The sequence below is a fragment of the Apium graveolens genome, chromosome 6 (genome assembly GCF_009905375.1).
Source record: "Apium graveolens cultivar Ventura chromosome 6, ASM990537v1, whole genome shotgun sequence".
Lineage (NCBI taxonomy): Eukaryota > Viridiplantae > Streptophyta > Magnoliopsida > Apiales > Apiaceae > Apium > Apium graveolens.
Window position 1 is genome coordinate 248610848 of NC_133652.1, and position 19156 is coordinate 248630003.

The 19156-nt window shown below is 32.2% G+C and overlaps 2 protein-coding genes across 6 annotated transcripts; one reads left to right on the forward strand and one right to left on the reverse strand.

Moving 5' to 3' along the window:
* Positions 1 to 461: 461 nt before the first annotated feature.
* Positions 462 to 9757, reverse strand: LOC141667043 (tRNA-specific adenosine deaminase TAD3-like). 5 transcript variants are annotated; one of them, XM_074473361.1, is made up of 12 exons: positions 9441 to 9757; positions 7755 to 7812; positions 7512 to 7607; positions 7329 to 7425; positions 7023 to 7074; positions 6791 to 6861; positions 6323 to 6444; positions 5368 to 5450; positions 4068 to 4167; positions 1995 to 2447; positions 1336 to 1427; positions 462 to 908 (listed from the first exon to the last, which is right to left on the reverse strand). In XM_074473361.1, the coding sequence occupies exons 4-12, from the start codon at positions 7420 to 7422 to the stop codon at positions 689 to 691; spliced, it is 1287 nt and encodes a 428-aa protein (XP_074329462.1). In that variant the 5' UTR covers positions 7423 to 7425; positions 7512 to 7607; positions 7755 to 7812; positions 9441 to 9757; the 3' UTR covers positions 462 to 688. The 5 variants fall into 5 exon arrangements, with proteins under 5 accessions (XP_074329462.1, XP_074329460.1, XP_074329461.1 ...); XM_074473359.1 differs by lacking the exon at positions 7512 to 7607; XM_074473360.1 differs by lacking the exons at positions 7512 to 7607; positions 7755 to 7812.
* Positions 9758 to 9977: 220 nt separating this feature from the next.
* On the forward strand, positions 9978 to 15599 carry LOC141665881 (exosome complex component RRP4 homolog). The gene is made up of 7 exons (XM_074471865.1): positions 9978 to 9997; positions 12949 to 13050; positions 13131 to 13176; positions 13448 to 13537; positions 14406 to 14471; positions 14747 to 14815; positions 15037 to 15599. Exons 1-7 carry the CDS (start codon positions 9978 to 9980, stop codon positions 15457 to 15459), a joined length of 816 nt encoding a protein of 271 aa, XP_074327966.1. The 3' UTR covers positions 15460 to 15599.
* The last annotated feature ends 3557 nt before the right edge of the window (positions 15600 to 19156 follow it).

A 19156-nucleotide genomic window follows, 5' to 3' on the forward strand; every position in this document is an offset into this window, starting at 1 on the left:
GAAATTGCGTGAAAATGAGGGATTGAGATGCTTTACTTGAAGCACTGGGGAGGATTTCAAAAGGTATTTGTTGCTTTGAAAGACTACTGAGTTGTTAAAATGAATGGATCAAAATTCAAAGAAGCTGAATTGTTATTAATCATCAGCTGAGTTGAGGTATCTCAAGAAGTCATATTATGTAATTTAACTACTTTAATAAGTTGTCAAAAGTTGGCAAAAGTACTAGGCAAACTTGCAACTTCGATTAGTTGGCAAGAATCCAGTGCTACATCTACATCTATATACTTCTACAAACAACACAATAAGAAGAAATTTGTGGGTATGAAAAAGGAAAAAACATCAGGTTTTATCTAGTTGGTACTCGAGACTTGCAGCCCTCAGCAGGAGCAACAAACCACACACATTGCGTAGTTTAATTTTAATGTCTCCAGATTACTTGCAGAGAACAAAACAGCAGAATGTAATGTGATCTTAGACAGTTAACATAGACTTAATGAGCAGACGGCTGCAATTATCCTTTAATTATCCTTTAAATTATCCTTTACAGCCACATTATCATGGAAAATAACGAATTACTGGACCAATACAGCTACAGCCTAGCAGGCAATAAACTTTCTCCATTTAAATACCACAGTAGTAATGTAGTATGGAAGTACTAGGCATTAAACCAAAAATTATATACCTCCTATCAAACTTGTATTTTGTTTTGGTTAATTCTAGAAGTTGTAGCGATAATATCACCTCTATCCAATATAGATTCTGGTAAAAAGACTCTGAAAACAGCATAGTGGTGATTTAAGCTTTTCTCTCCTTGCAGTCTGTGCAAACTTTCCAGTGCCCCAGCATAGGGATTAGGAAAAGCGTAAAATATACGCTTAATCCGTTGATGAACAAGTGCCATAGCACACCTATCAGATATAACTACAAAGAATCAGAACTCCGAAGATTATTAAAAGAGAGCTAGGGCGGGAAACACAGCTGCAACAACAAACAGAACTTAAAATACGTCATTGATGATATCATGATGCCAGTATACCACTAAGGTATTCATAATGGCTAAAAAGAAACAGTATGTCAGGTTGCCATGAAAGCATTATGTACTTTGGCTGCTCATAAGACATATTAATCTAGATATACAACTGTATGTTTGGAACATGAAATAATAAAAAAAAAACTCGAGAAGGAAGGCGTGATAGAATTGGGAATGTTAGTGTAACATGCGTCCTACAGCAAAGATAAGCCTTTCTTTCAGTAAAAACTTGATCAAAGTATTAGACACACACTCATACATACCCTGTTTGTAATAAAGAGATAACAAATTATCAAAAAACTTACATTATGCACGGTTCCCAAACAAGGTATATGTCATAACCAGTACATAAGTAGGGTCTTGCTGTTTCACCATTTTCTATTCCAGAATCCTCTACCTGAAAAGTCAACTTCAGCAGGGTGAGCCTTTGCATATTGGATTGGACATTTAACTAGTTAATTATGCAAAATAACTTCGCTCCTATATAGTTGTTTCATGGGACAAACAAATTTGGTCAAATTTATCAAATTTTGACCTTAAAATTTTATAATATTTTCTCACTAGTAGATTATAAAATCATATACACATGGACTATATTCGTCAACTTGAATGAAGACAACTAAACTTTCTTAATCTAACCATAATTACCCCTTTTCCTCAAAACTGATGTGAGAAAAATAATTCATTTCATAATATATACCAGATATAAAATTATTAGGGTCAATGTTAGAGATATGAGTTTTACTTTTCTTACATGGCCTCTTATAGTAACATTGGAAATTTGCTTCACCCGTTATCTTTTTTAATAATAGAGTTTAAATTGATGTTCGTTCAACAAAGACAAAATATGAAACGCCAGATTCATGCATAAGAGTTGGCTCCCTTCATTCTGAGAGGATCCAAATTTGATACTGTCTATACACATCATATAAATTACAATGAGAGAGGACATAATAGAGCTTACATATGTATTGGTTGTTTGCCTTTTTGTTGGAACAATTGTCAAAGGGGAATCCCCAAAATCAGCCTGACACCATTTGTCACCTACATCTTTACTGGCAGGGAAGAGATATCTATCTCTGGAAGCATAATTCTCGATAGCAACCATAGCAGCATGGTGCAAAGGGTGGCGAAAACAACTTGCCTGAGACTGTTGTTCAGTCCACTGCCAAGGATGTAAACAAGAAACATCACTATATGGCCTCTTCTGTTTATTGAAGGAAGAGTTCGAAGTTGAACTTGTGTGGGTTTGCAGTCCACTTATGATGGAAGGAGAAGATGTGGTTTCACATGGTTCTAGGTACCCTGCTCCAATATTTTTCCTTGTTGAAGTATTCTTCTGAGAGAAAACTTGATCACATGATCTTGCCACCACTTGATTAGACGTTGGATTCACAATAACAGCAGCATTTACAATCTGCAAGGCAGAAGCAGATCACATGTGAGAAACAACAAACTGTCCACTGTCAAATGATAATAGTACCTTTTTTTTGCTAAATTTGTTTATAATAGAAAGAAAAGGAGAATATACAAGGGGTGAACCCTAAGATCTATGACAAGCCATAGACGAGACTATGTATAACCAATCTAGAAAAGATTGGAGATAGAAAGCAAAAGCTAAACAGAAACACAAAGAAACCTAAGCAACAAACTAGGCAACAAGACTGTGTAAATCAGGCCTAACTATTTTATCAAACCAAGAAGAACCACTAAGGCGGGCCTTAACATCCAGAAAAATTCCATGCAGAATTTTTTAGGGCCGAAAACCCCTTTCTCATGTGCACGGGCGTTACGCTCTCTCCAAATATGATAACAAAAAACCTGAGCAAAACAGAGAGCAACCACCCTCTCGACCTTGTCTTCGATAGCCATCAAAGAAGAGAGAAATTGAGACCAGGAGCCAGACCTAACAGTGATGTTGAGAGACGAAAAGAGATGCCTAAGAATCCAGCTGCTATAAGTGCAATTCACAAAGATATGGTTATCTGTCTCTCTGCCCTGGATGCATAATTAACACTGTTGATGAGTAATGATCCCAAACCTGTGAAGACGAGCAAGAGTATTCAATCTACCATGGCAAGTCAGCCACTGATGGTGAGCATGCCTGTTTATGCGCAGTTTGTGCCAGACTGCTAGGTACCAGCCAACTGCAGGGGCCCTGTGTCTAATCGAGTCCCAAATGTGCCAAGTCTTGATTTTAGAAGCATCATTACCATCCCAAAGAATCAAATCATGGCTGCCGGAGTTTATAGCAGGAAAATCAAAAGAGGAAATCCAGTGAATAAGCAAAGGGTCCAGGTGGTGATGTCTAGAGTTGATAATAGGAAGCCTCCAAGAGACAGATGTGATGATACTACTCAGTTTAGCATTCTTGTTGTTGTTGGAGCCACATTGGGTGATTATAGGGCTGGACTCTGAACTAGCCAAACAAGAATTTCTCCACCAAGGATCGAACCATAGAGATATACCATCACCATTCGCAACTTGGTATGATATGAATTGAAGAGCCGTAGCACGAAGTCTCAATAATTTCTTCCGTATCCAAGAAGAGTCCGTAGGCAGCTTTAAGGTCCAAAACTGCTGGTTTTTAAGAACCGTACTGTTGACCCATAAAGGCTATGCAAGGGATCTCGGTCGATTTTTTTTCATGCACAATTCAAATTATAAGGACATAAAATTTTTAATATTGTTTGCATGAAAACGGAACTTCTATAATATTGATAAAGCTGACTTGGCGTAAATTGCAACTGTGTAATAAAAGAAATTGCTTGTGTATGTCTAATCATCTTTATATTTCCATTTAGCTAGGTACTCTTCCTTTTTATCCATTGGTTCATAATCAAGAGTACAAAACCCTGTTTATCCATTTTATCATTATTAAGAGTATGAAATTGACAAGGGAGCTTTTTCCTAATAAAGAACAAAAATATATTAAAATTCTGGGTCAAGACAAGAACCACAATTTCCAGCTAAATGCAACATTGGGACCTAAGAATCTTTTAGAGAGGTAAAGTTCGCGATAAATGTAGATATTTACCTGACCATCAACAGATTTTGCCAAATCAACAGCGAATTTCATGAACTCCAAAACCGATAGTAAACTTTCTTCACTAAATCCAGTAATGCCATCTATATTGCTATGTATATAGATAAAAAATTAATATAACAATCAATCAGGCTAAGACTTAGACCACACATGATCCTTTTGAGAATTAAAAGTCAATTCAACTCATGTTCAAGCTTAAATTGATTACAGATCATTAACTTTCTTAGCAAAAGCCGTATTTAGCAAATCTAACTGTATTAGTCAAAGAATGTATAAAACATGCCTGCAAACAAGAAAACTGGGTAGAGTAAAACAAAAGTGAAATAATACACACATGACATGAATGATATGTTCATTACTGATTTATTATGCAACCAGACATCCATTTAATCAACACAAAACATGACTAACAAAGTGCTTGCTATGTCCGTAAGCTATTTAAATCAAAACATGTGCCTGGTTTATTAGATAACAATTTCACGATTAAAGGTTTGAGAGTTAAAGTTGCAGAACCTAACTGGCACTACAGTCCAATTGAAAGGATAAAATTTGATATAATACTGATGCAGGGCAAGGAAGTAAGAAATTGTTAATATTTTGATTTAAGTACATAGTATTATAGTTAATTGTAATTTATTATAATAATTAATTATTAGATAAGTATTGTTTTAGGAAATTCTAAAATATTATTGAGAATAATAGAATAATTTGTTTTCTTCAAGCTACCGGGGTAGAAGACTAATGATGGAAAGCAAATATAAATAGGGATTAGATTCTTACAAATTACAATTAGAAATTTACTTGGCTTCCAAGTGATAGGATTTCAATTAAAACATTGTAAATTGTAATCTTCATTATTAGAAAGAGAATAAGTTCATCAGTAATTGATTTTTATCGGATAAATTAGAGATGTTTTTTGTCCTTCTACTGACTCCCTGCGAAAATAGACTTGTATCCCTTGTTTCAACCCTTTTCTAGACTATGTCCTACATACCCTGTTCAAAACCTAAATTTTTTTATATCTTGAACAGAAATAAAATTTAGGTTACCAACATGAATGATGCGTGGTAAGAATCCTCTTGATAGAAACTATAAAAATCGGTTATCTCTTCAAAGAGATCTGTGGATAAATCCTACAAAAATTCTAGTTTAAATCAACAAGGAGGCCAGAAACTTCACAGAGGAAAATATTTGAATATTTAGCTAAAGTGATACTTGTGATTTATAAGGAAAATTAGCAAGGCAGAAAAAAGTTATAAGAACAACTTAGCTAATATGATAAAACACTTACTAGGTTGGTGGATGATATGAAGTAGGCCACAGCTTGCACTGTTCTTCCCACTCTACTTTTGATGTAGCTGGGTACTTGGATACCTAATAAGTTTTGGCAGAAACAGATATATTACCAGTAATTACCAGAATAAACTGCTAATACAATATAAATGTGGAATAAATACTAAAAAAATTAACAAGTTATGACAGGAAAAAATAAACCACTAATTACCAGAATAAACTGTTGATACAACAGAAATGTGTAATAAATACTAGAAAAATGGAGAGTAAGAAAACCTAATTTTCAAGGTCATGTAGATGCAACATTAATCAGACAACATAAGGAAAAGTCTCCGAGAAGTACATCGGTAACTATTGAAAAATAAAGTATAACTAAGCTAATTCTCGAGCCGTCAACCAAATAAATTCCCACGGATGGTGCAAGATAATTACATGAATCACATATATTAGGTAAAACTATAAGAGACTAGAAAAAAATCGAAAAGATCAGGGTGATCTGACCACAGAAGAATCACAACTCTTGAGGTTATGCAACAGAGAGAGAGGGAGGGGGAGACAGAATGAGAGGGGGGGGGAGAGAGAGAGAGAGAGAGAGAGACTAGGCTGATCATCACAACTCTTGAGGTTGAGAGAGAGTAGAAAAAAAACCTGAAAGAACAGGGTGATCTGATCAAAGAAAAATACGACTCTTAAGGTTATACAACAAAGAGAAAGAGAATTTGAAGTGATAAAGCTAGTCAATAATTGAACTTTTCTAAAACCAATGAATACATTCTATCTGAAAACAAAAACAAAAGAAGGAAAAACGTTGATATCTAAAGGAACAAACTTTACTTGTAATATAATGGATCACAACACTTGAATTTTGAAAAAATTGGACATTTAATTACACTAACAGATACATCTCTAAAAAAAACAATTATGAAGTTAACTCAGTGTAAGATTTGGCCTACTTTAGTGATAAATGTGCTCAATTGGTATGAATCTATAAGCTCAGCTATATCACCGGGCATGGCTTCCAACTGGCCACTATCATGAGAAGCCAGACATAATATCATCAATAACTGAACGTTTCCTGTAGAAAATGTTAATTAATCACTGTGTTCCTATAGATAATAATAAATATTTGCTTGATAACGGGTATATACTATATTAAAGAATAAAAATATTAAGCTCATATATCCTCCTTTTTTAATCTGTTCAGTCATTTTGTAGAATGTCGCAATATTTTATTATTTGACATTCATGAGAAAGCAAGCTTCATCGATACTGAAATAAAAAGTGAAAAGTTCCAAAATCAGCCAGCAAACTGATCTCCTAAAGCATAAACAGATCCTAACTTCAACATTTCACTATTATAAACCCACAACAAACCAGGTATATGATACTACATATTTGTGTATCTGAGTTGAAGCACAGACCTTCAACACACCTTTTTCGTATGCGCTTCACATGACGAAGATCTTCGAGCGGCGAAATCTTATTCAACTTCCTAATATCATTGAATTTGTTTCACATGTAAAGTTATGACAATCCATAATTAAAAAGAATAAGCACATTTTCTAGGTAAATGTAACTTTGACAGTGCTAGTTGGAATCAAATTTCAAATATGGGCATAGACACTAGTTTCTATTCAAATTACATTCACGTACCTTATGAGCGTGTTAGCATGTTTCGGATTAATTACCGAAGCGTGGGCATTTACTGGACCAATACAACAACAAAGAATTATAACAACATACTGGAGAGAGAACTTGATACACATACACGCAAAAGAAAACTACTATACATATTAGAAGTCATAGTGTCAGGCCCAACTTTCAATCTGTATTACTCCAATCATCTCGACCGGAATGGTGAAACTAAAACTTACCCTTGGAATTGTTATGATTATTTACAATGGGGATGGACACACACATGCACAAACTTTAAGATGTATTTTACTTGATAATGTTTACCTGTGGGTTGTAAATGTGGTGGAATAGGTGGCTCATCTGGAACGTGAACAATTTTCCAATACTCATTCTCAATATTGCAATTGGTACTTGGCATTTTCTGTATTCAATACATAATCATGTCTTAGTTATTTGAGGAGAAGTACTCTACACAAACTAAGTTCTGCAAAATGAAAAACAACATACGGCTATAGAAAATAATCTGGTCAAATCCGAATATTAAATAAGTCCGAAGCAACGACCCAAATGCAACCAACTTCCTTTAAATAATAATCACTTCATCTTCATCGAAAAACAGCACCAAAAAGATAAAGAGATTTGGGATTATAGAGCAATTCATACTTTTGGTGATTCCACGCCAATTTTTTTTTGTAAATATAGCTTCGGTTCAAAATACAAGAAGGGTGATAATATTTGACATTATTCTACCTGTTGTCACTTTCTAGGCAACAAATGTGATGGCAAACAAGAAAAATTCACCAAGTATCTGCAGTTAAAACATATGTGATGATCAAGCATATTAGTTAAACATATGATTTCTCCATCTCAAACACACTCCATATCATTTCCAATTTCTAGAATATGAATGGCAGTTAATATAAGAGAAGAGAATGGAGAAACTAACATATTCACTAGCAGAATACACATCTAAACATGGAGAGTGCAACAATATAATCATCAAGAAAATAAAGATTCATCATTCATGTTTGACACAAAACTGAAAATGACAAAATTTGTCCAATAGAGCATAATATACTAGCTTATATCCTTTGCTATGCACGGTTTACTTTTGATATCAGTAATCTTATTATTTATTTTTAATTTATAATTGGTTTTATTTTAGAAATCTGTTTAAATTAGAATAGTTATGTGTATTTAAATTGGAATAAGTTTTTAAAGTAATTAGCCCATTGGAATAAGTTTTTAAAGTAATTAGCCCAGTTAAAATAGGTTTTAAAAATAAGTAGGTCCTTCAAATGTTTTTAATTAGAAACACACATAACTAGAAATATAGTGGAGCTACCGCCATAGTTTCAACAGAACTAGAAATTTCAAGACATAACAAGAATAAAGTAAAATTAATAATCCAGCTCACTAACTTCTGAACTATAATAAATGATGTAATCCCCACATATTATCTTAGACTCGGTTATTAAGATATTATCGAATATTTAATTGGGTCTCCTCTTTGGATGGGTTGCAATTCATCTTAATTTTTCCCTTTTGCATTGATCCACCCAAGCTAATCTTACTCTTGTTTATGTTTCATAAATTGTTAATTTAAAAAGATTTCCTACATCACTTAATCACCGTAATGTTTCAAGATATACTAAATAAATAGCAAAATCTAGTGAAGACATTAAAACATTGGAACATTTACTTAAAAAAAAACTTTTAGAGATATGAAAGACCCCTAAATCAACTGTGGGATTTAGGTCCTGTTTAATTGGACGGAGCCATACTTTTAAAAACTATGTGATAAGTGTGTGGAGACTACAGGACAGTGTCACATCGTCACAATTCACAAATACAACTAAATAAGGACAACTAAATAATTAATCAAGAATGTATGTAGGTTACTGGAGATTCAGCTTACTAAACTGACATATACATATACAAATAGATAAAGATGACATAAACAACACACTTCTTCTTCTTTTTTACGTAATACTAGCACAACATATGGACAACTAAATGATTTGAATAAACAATCATGTAATCAAAAGCTGTAATCAAAATTAGTATCTAATCGGCCCTTAAGAAAGCAAGTTGCTAAATAAGTAACAGCTTAAGCAAATCAACACGCACACAGGGAAATTAATATCACATAGACGAAATGTATCTTCTTATTCTAATCCTATTACAAGGACATACAGCAAATAATTTGAATTTCAAATTCAAATAATAGTGTTCTTACATCCGAAATCAGTCAAGTCTATAGACAAAACATATCATGTTCGTTTCCTACTAGGAAAATAATCAAATTATTTAAATAATCAGTTCATGTTCCTGAAAGTATAATTACTAAGTATAACTAGTACGAGCAACACAAACATTTATACTACACATTTTTATAAACCACCAGAAAATAAATACAGAACATAGTATGCTTACAGCCACAGGTAGGCCTGTTATATCCAAAAGCCCTGGAATGCCAAACACTAACACCAATTAGAGATTACAAACTTAAATAACACAAATCTCATTCTACGCGATCAATTCATGTTCCTGGGCTGAAAGCACAAATATATCATAAGCCGGATGTTTTCGTTTTTAGCAAACCCCGTTCAAGCCAACCCAAACCAACCCAACCCTTAAACGGGCGGATCAAATCGAATCATCCAAACCCATGGTTAGATTTTCGTTGGGCCGATTATATTGAGTTGGTTCGAATTTTAACTTTTTAAAACTCTAACCAACCCAATTCAACCCGGTCTAATTGTTAAGTCCCAACTCATTTCCATTATATTTTACCCACTCCCAACGTATTTTGATTTCGGATACAACCTGATACATTTACTTTTACCCATACTTGACTATGCACCAGGCAGTACACAAATGAACTAATAACAATAATATATTTTAAATTTAATCATAATTTTGGACTAAATTTTTTAAATTGAATTGAACGCGGGTAATATGAAACGGACAATGAGCTACACTACACTAAGGTACTTTCACAAACTATTATATTAAACCAATCTGATTGGTAATAGTATTATGCTTATCATATATTTATGCAGAGTTAAAGTAAATTTTGATAGGTGGTGAAATTAAGAATTTATGTTTTTTGAATCAAGATCGTATCTTTAACTTTCCACTTATTAGTCTGAGAGTTGTGTTTATCTTTAACTTTATATTTGCGGTATAAATATCGTTATACTTATTTTAATATACATATAATAATTTGAACGATCATTTATTTTTTGTATGTAGCATTTTTTTTATTTTCTATTATTATTATTCTTATTCAAGTCATTCAACCCAACCCTACGAGACTCAACTCATCCCTCATTTGGGTTGGTTATAATTTTTTTTTGATATTAATGGATTAAAAAATTTCAAACCCGAACAAAATGGGTTTGGTCAGTAAATTGTCGAAACCGACCCAAACCAGCTCATGTGTAGCCCTAGCTCAAACTATTTTTTTTTAATATTTATCATTAAATTAATTAACAATTTTCTAAATTTTTCTAATCCTAATTTAATTTATATTTAAAAAATTTAAATTTTTCCATGATAGTTCATATTTTTTTACCACAAATTCTTGATGCTTATATTCTTTTTTACGCTAGGGGCTAAACAAAGTACTAAATTTTTCTATTTTTTTATTAATTCTACTAGTATAGTAAAATGCGATGGAAGGTTGTATTTATTATTGTAAATTATAATTTTAACATGTTGGTGGGATTCGAACCTTGCACTGTATAAAATATTTTGGGATTATATTATAAATTTAATCTGTTATTAGATGAGATTCGAATCTTGCATCTCTTTATATAACTTTTTTTATAATTTTGACGATAATCGTAAACTAAATTTTAATGGGCACTAAATTGAATATTTAGATAATTTGATAAATTCGGAGAGTTCAATAAAGTGTTTGTGAATTTTGGTAGATTTCAAGAGAATTGATGAAGGTAGTTAATGCAGGTGATTGATGTAATTGATGGAGATAATACAATTAATAGGGATTAAGTTGTAAAAAATAGGGCAGGAGCATACTCCCTTGGTTCCTTAAAAATTTTCTTATTTTTGCTAGATACGTTTGTTAATGCACGTTTTTGATTGTTAATATCCTTAATTTCGTATTGGATTGTATTAAAATATTTATAAATACGAATTCAACAAGATCACTCGTGACTATATTTGATCTTATAGATTAGAAGTAAATCAGCAGTCAATCGCTTAACATGAATAATGTAAAAAGTCAATATAGGAAATGTAATATGAGACGGAGAGAGTAATATTTTGTAAGAACAAAATATAAATGTACTAAAAAAAGTATCCTAACAACAAAAGTAAAATTTAGCCAATGCAAACACGCCCTTAATCACACACCAATTGACCTCAAACGCTTCTTGTCTCCTTGTCCCAAACCCTTCACAGTTCACTCACATTTTAAACCCGCAAACTAAAACCCACATCAAACTCACAAAAAACGGTTATTGTTGTCTGAAACTATAATACTACACTGATTTAAATTTTTTGATTTTGAGACGGGTTTGAAAAGTTAAAGCCCCTTTATCTCTCACTGTATAGATACTTACATGTATGTATATTATGTTTACGTCTGTTTATAAGATTTGCTGATTTTACATGTATGATTTCTGTTATAGCAAGTCCAATACAATGCTATAAGTGGTGCAATTTCTATAATTTGAAACCAAATCCTTAATATTTCAAATCCAAAAGGGTTCTATACTGGAATGCAAATATGCATAAATGCATACTTAGTTCTAAATTTGAAATCAAAGATGCATTTATGCATCCATGACACAACATCAAGTACCCATAAAAAGCATGCATAGTGGTAAACTTTAAATAAAATTTAGGAGAGGGGGACAAAAATTAGTTAAATTTGGAATTATTTGGTGCAACTAGTATTGGAGTTGAAGTTCTATTTTAGCAACAAAAAACACTTTTTGGTGCCAAATTATAGAAATAGTTATAGCTATTTTGCATCTTGCATTGGACTTGCTCTAAATGAGCTAAATTAGCATATGTAGGTCTCGTTTATTTTTGGTATGATTTATTGGTTTTTATATCAATATGTATGTATGTATGTATTAAACAGTTGTGCAGTGAGCTTAGGTTATGTCTAACAGGAAATTTAAGGCATTACTAAAATATAAAAGTAGGATACGGGGAGATTGAGTTAAACAATGGACTTTTAGTTCAGAGAAAACAACTTCGGTTTGTCATATCTTCTTCGAATTTATACAAAACATATCAATACTACTATACTAGTAAAAAATTGGAGCAAAGTTCTCGAAATATATTCTCTACCTTAACAAGTAAATTGATTCAGAAAGGAACATGACTACTTTCATTTGATGAAAGGTCATCGGTGAAGACAGTGGGTTCTTTGGATTAGTTCAACTCACTTAATTTCCAGAAGAGAATATCGGGAATGGCTTTTTACTGCTTAACTGTGCCAAGGGGAAGATGTAAAGAATTTTTTTTCTCTTCTTGACAGCCTTGAGAGAGCAAGGCCCAAGAAAGAAACACTTTATATATGCAAGCCTGAAGTGACTCATCAGAAACTTACGAAATCGGTCTAAAATACTCACCAAACATAGTCTACATATTTTTGAAGACGTAATTTTAATATTATCGTAAACTTGTTATTTGCATCTCATATGGATATTCATACTCTATTCAAATGAATATTCGTATGTGTCTTGGATTTAAACTCCAAGGGATGTTTAATTGTTGCATGCTTCGGCTGCAAAGTTAAGAGAGGTTCAACCCCATAAGTTTCACGCACATAACGTATCTCTCAAACTAGTTACTTTCTTTTCTCTTTCAGCTTTGTGGTTCTCATTCATAAATTTGAGACAATATTGCTTGTTTATATGAATAACTAGTTGAACATTGTTTACTTTTATTGATCTGGTAGAGGTCATGGAACAACTGATTTTGATGGTGAATTGGTTGCAACTGTTTGTGGAGTGGTCGAGCGTGTAAATAAGCTTGTTTATGTGCGCTCTCTCAGGGCCAGGTATCATGCACTGTTTGATAATGATTTTTTTCATAAAATATGTTTTTTTCATTTACATAATAGGTTCCATCACATTGCAGGTACAAGCCTGAGATTGGCGACATAATTGTTGGCAGAGTATTAGAGGTAAATATATTATACTTCCTGGTTTTATCATAATGTGCTTTTCCTTCTTGATTGTATGTCTTATTTATCTTTACACATACTGTGTTGGTGGACATCCTATAGACAACTTTTGCAAACCAACCACTTTCATTGTAGGAAATAGTGTCTTAAGAGTTCAAAAAACTTTTAGGGGAAGCTAATTGGTAAAATTATTTGTGCACGCATTTTGAGTTGTGTTATTGAGTTTAGTTGTATACTGTTATATGATAGCTTCTTTCTATGTGTACTAAAGGTTGCCCCTAAACGTTGGAGATTGGAGATAAACTTTACTCAAGATGCAGTTTTGATGCTTTCTTCCATGACACTGCGGGACGGTATCCAGGTAATAACTATGGGTCTAATAATATCACGTGTATATATGCTCCTTTGTTAATGAGATGACCCTACATTATGAGTTATTTCTGAAGTCATTACCTTGAAGTTCCACAACATAATTGCCAGGCCACATCCTTTACTAAAACACCAATATAACTTCTTGGCTCTTTGGGAAACCCTTAAAGCCTCCTACCTATTGTTCCTTCTATCCCTAGTATTTTAGAAGGTTCATTAATTATTATCTCAAGACCTCATGCTATGACTACAAATCACATCTCAAAAAAAAAGGAGATTTCTTCCTGAATGCAGGTCACCCACATCAATAACACTAGAAGAGATAGCGATCTCACGTTTATTTATTCAAACAAGCTTCCTCAGATATGAATTATGAAGAACCTACAAGTCTGTTAAACTTGCACAACCCTCACATCTGACTACCCAGTCTCGGTGATATTTTACAACACTCAAGGGATGCCTTTTACATCATTCCTGAGTCATGACACATATATCACTCAAATTAAATAAAAGTGGAATAATCGCTGATCTTTGTCATATAAGTATTTGTTTTCTTTCCAATTAGTAATGGCAGAAAGTCGGAGGCTTGCGCAACTCCAGGAGTATCTGACTGTATCAGGATTTCCCTGATATTCCAGTGGGATATTGAAATATTTTGGGAATGTATTGTTTAAGAATCTGTAGTCTAGGAAAACCCATAAAAGCAAATATAGTAATATTAGAAAATATCAGATTAAATTTCTAGTGTTTATATTAGGTTATTAGCTGATATCTGTGTGTTGTTTCATCCTTATTCCTTGGTCTAGTTTATCGTTCCATCCTTATTCCTTGGTCTAATTTATCGTTCTTCTGATTGTCAGAGGAGGCAAACAGCAGATGATGAGCTCAACATGCGCAGCATATTTGTGGAGAACGATGTGATCTGTGTAAGTTTATTAGATCTATATAGGTGGTAGTTTATTGTCGGAATATTTGACAATTCATAAAATAAGGGCACTGCTTTGTGCCCTGACACGGTTGCGCAAATTGATTGTGCAAATCAACGGTTGTTTTTGGTTAACTAACCGTGATAAATTATGTGCATCTTTTCATTTATACTGGTATTGCAAGTATAAATGTTCGTATATTCTGCAGAAGACGAGTCAATATAAACTATTTACATAAGAATTCTGATCCGTAATTATAAATTTATTGTCATTAGGCTGAAGTTCGTGGTTTCCAGCATGATGGAAGTCTACACCTACAAGCGCGAAGTCAGAAGTATGGCAAGGTTTGTTTTTGTTTTCTTTAGTTGGGCCTATCGACCCTATTGTTGCCACTGTTTTGGAATCATTCAACTTCTGTAAGAGACTTGACTAAATAAATCTGCATGTCTACAGACTGTGGTATACCTATCTGGTGCCATATTAGTTTTATACCACGAATAAATTTAAAGCTACATTTTTTTCCTGTTCATATTATCTTCATTTAAGTTGATTTTGTTTATTGCAGCTCGAGAAAGGCCAACTACTTACTGTTCCTCCATACTTGGTGAAGAGGCGAAAACAGCATTTCCACTATCTGAAGAAATACGATATTGACTTGATAGTGGGTTGTAATGGTTTTATATGGGTTGGTGAACATGTTGAAACCAAGGATGATATGGTGGAGGATCAGGTAACCTATTCTGAGAAGCAGAATGCAAGTGAAGACACTTACACTCCTGTGGAGATCAGGGAGAACATTTGTAGAGCTGCAAATGCTGTCAGAGTTCTTTGTACTTTAGGCTTCAACATCACTGCAGATGTGATCATTGAGACGGTCAAGCTTAGCAACTCCATAGATATTCATGATATGCTTGGTGCTGAATTCTGTGTGTTGGTGGCTGAGAGTGAGGTGGACCGCAGAAGATCGTCATCCAAAAAGAAGGGATGATTGTTTTGTTCTCTTATAGTAGATACTTATTGTGCGTAATCAATGTGTTCCAATTTTCTTTGATTGTGTAGTATGCTGTTAAACATCACTTCCAGGTTTATTACATTCATGACAATAGAAAATCTTTGCATATTCTAGTAGCTTGCTGGTGGCCTACATATTTCCTGCATTATGATAAGTAGATACACAAGTCTTGCAGATTTTTGAGTTCAGTCATTCAGAACCAGGGTTGGCCTGGTGTCATATATTAGTCTTTCTGTTGTTGTTAGTGCTTCCGGCCCAGTTATTATTTGATACGATTAGATGGCAAAAAAAATGTCTGCTGCAGTTACTTGATGTGCCTCCAACAGCTGAAAGATGAATACTATCTTGTAAAGAACAAGCTTCAAAATTGTTCAAGGTGAGTATGCATAAGATTGAAAATTGTTTGTTTCTTCTTTCCCTTCCGGTTCATTATTTCACATTTGCAATTCTTTCCCTTCTATTTTGGCATCGTGTTTCGTGCTGTGCACGAAAACTTTATTTTTCATTTTCAGAGGCAAATGAATCAGTAATATTTAAACTATATTATCGGTTTGTTTATGGAACGGAGCTCCGATTCGATCCGAACCGAAACTAAATGTGACATGGGATTGTACTAATTTAATGTGTACACCTACCCTACTTCGTCCCCAATCATATGAACAACTGTTTTATCCTTTTCTTGATCTTCATTCTTACATTTGCACTAGCCTTATATTAGTCACCCATCTTTGTCATGTCATCAGTAACACCTGCTCTTTTCCATTTGAGCCTCCTCTGATATCTGCTCCTGCTTTACGTCTGGTGGTTTATGAGGACATGATGCCAGTGTTTCCATGAGAGGCTGCCGAGTGGCTGTGGCATAAAACAGGGGCTGAAATGGACTATTGCTAATTTTTGGAGGATACCCGAGTCTTTTAGTACAATTTCTATTGATTTTTAGTGGTTTTGTAAAAAAATACTCCCTCAGTCTCTTAATACTTTTTCCGTTTGTCTTTATTACGTTTGTCAACGCACACTTTTGATAGTTAATATCTTTAATTTCGTATTATTATAAAATATAAAAACTTCACCGTATTAAAGTATTCATAAATATGAATCATTTATGAATCAAACAAGATCACTCGTGACTATATTTACTTTTACTATATTTACTTTTACAGATTAGGCATAAATTAATAATTTGTCTCATGTTATGAACACTGCCGACATATGAAACGAGTACGGAGGGAGTATCTACTAAAATTTTCACTTTAGTTGGAAGTTTCAATCTAGATTGGCCTTCAGGAGGTTCCGCCTAGGGTTGTAAACGAGCCAAATTATTCGTGAGTTATACGAGCTCGCCTCATAAAAAATTCGAATTCGCCTAGAAAATAATCGAGTCGAGCTCGAACACGAGTTTTTCGAATTTTTAACCGAGCCGGGCTTGAACTTCAAATTATTCGGCTCGTAAGGTTCACGAGCCTTATCGAGACTCTATTATTTTTAATATTTTTTATTATAAATATATTTTTATATAAATATTTAATATTTTTTATATATTATTCATTTTATATCGAGTCGAACTCAAGCCGAACTGATCGTATTTCAAATTTTTGTTAATATTTTGTGAATTGATTCGAGTTTTCGAGCCGAACTCGAGCCTACCTAACATTTTACAAGCCGAGATTCGAATTTAAAATTAAAGGCTCAATCGAATGCGGGCTCGACCGAACGTGAGTTTGAACTCGAACCCGAACTATTTAATCGAGCTCGAACCCGAGGTACGAGGCTCGGCTCCATTATACACCAGGTTAGGAGGCTTCCCCTTGTTACATCTGTGATGTCATCAAACTGAACTCCTTTAGCAGTGATGACTTCTAGAAAGAAATCAGCAAAAAAAAATTACAAGAAATATGTATCGTCTTCTTATTATGGACTGTAATTATAAATCTGTAATCCCTGCCGATCATATTAGACAAGTTCACAACCATCAGTCTGAATTGACATTTCATGTTTTATTATAGCACTAACTTTATACGTGCGTGACGTTTGTAAATGGTTAATATAAGTATTTTAATTCTTATTTTATTTATCTTTGAATAATTGTAATATGTGATATATTAATTAAATGATGTAACTTATTTTTACATATTTTATGCTTTTTTTATTTATATATTTGTTCTTTTTATTTGTTCTTTTGCTTCTATAACTTTTTTATATTTATCTCGAGTCTTTATTTAAAGTAATTGCATATCATAAATGATTAGAATGAGTTTTATTAAACAAACTACATCTTAATTTCTTAAGTTTATTAGACAAACTACTCTTTTTAAAAAAAAATTAGTTTTTTGTTGTATTTTGATGTATTAATTAATTGATGTAATTTATTTGTACGTTTTTTTTATATTTTTTTATGTATTTGTTCTTTATATTTGTTTGTTTGTTTCCATAGATTCTTGATACTTATTTAGGATTTTTATTTAAAATAATTACATATAAATGATTAGAATGAGTTTTATTGCATAAACTATATCTTTATTTCACGAGTTTTTAGGCAAGTTATTTTTTTAAAAAAATAGATTTTTTCATTGTACTTTGAACTTGTACTTCAACTTCCATCTTTATTTCAAGAGTATATATATTGGGCAAGCTATTTTATAAAAAATTGAATTAGTTTTTTCATTATACTTTGAACTTCAGTGTTACTGTTTTAGTTATGAAATGAGGCTGTGGTTTCAAAATGATATTTTTTATTTATATTTTTAAATTATTTTGTTTGTATCTCGTACTTTTATTTATCTTTTAATTATTTATTTTTTTCCTAAAATATTATTTAGTTTTGTTGTACTTTGACCTTCTATCATTTATGATGTATTAATTAATTGATATAACTTATTTTTATATTTTTTATTTATATATTTGTTCTTTATATATGGTTGTTTGTTTATATAGTTTTTTTTCTATTTGTTTAGGGGTTCTTTATATTTGTTTGTTTCTATAATTTTTTTATATTTGTTTAGGATTTTTTATTTAAATATATATATATATATTATATTATAAATAATTAGAATTAGTTTTATTGAATATATTACATCTTTATTTCATGAGTCTATTAGGCAAACTACTTTTTTTTAAAAAAAATGAATTAAATTTTTTGTCTATAATTGTATCTGTTGCTTTTATTTATCTTTTAATTATTTCATTTTTCTTAAAATTTTATTGTTTTGTTGTACTTGAACTTCTGTATTTTCAGATTTATTAATTAATTGATGTAACATTTTTTTATATTTTTTTATTTATGTATTTGTTCTTTATATATGTTTGTTTGTTTTTATAACTTTTTTATATTTGTTTATGGTTTTTGTTTAAAATAATTATATATTATAAATGATTAGAATAAGTTTTTGGACAAACTACATCTTCATTTGATGAGTTTAAATAATAAAATAAATAATTGATTTTTTTTGTTGTAAGGTTGTGAAGATGATAGCTTATGAAATAAATTTGGACCAAACCTACCTTAACATTTTAAGTAACTTACACCGATTATATAGTAGTGGCTTACACTAATTATATATAGGATAGTTGTCTTAATTATCATTTAATCATATTATTTTAAGTGGCTCACACTAATTATATATAGGATATAATTATATTTCAAAATCTAATTGATTATCTATGAAAATACTTTTTG

Excerpts from the sequence above, each read along its gene's own strand:
- LOC141667043 (XM_074473360.1), bottom strand. The coding sequence starts at position 7,422 with ATGCCAAGTACCAATTGCAATATTGAGAATGAGTATTGGAAAATTGTT. Across the intron at positions 6,445-6,790 it reads ACGAAAAAGGTGTGTTGAAG|GAAACGTTCAGTTATTGATG; the intron begins GTCTGTGCTTCA and ends CATTTTCTACAG. Across the intron at positions 4,168-5,367 it reads TCATATCATCCACCAACCTA|CAATATAGATGGCATTACTG; the intron begins GTAAGTGTTTTA and ends CTATATACATAG.
- LOC141665881 (XM_074471865.1), top strand. The coding sequence starts at position 9,978 with ATGAGCTACACTACACTAAG. Across the intron at positions 9,998-12,948 it reads ATGAGCTACACTACACTAAG|AGGTCATGGAACAACTGATT; the intron begins GTACTTTCACAA and ends TTGATCTGGTAG. Across the intron at positions 14,816-15,036 it reads GAAGTCAGAAGTATGGCAAG|CTCGAGAAAGGCCAACTACT; the intron begins GTTTGTTTTTGT and ends TGTTTATTGCAG.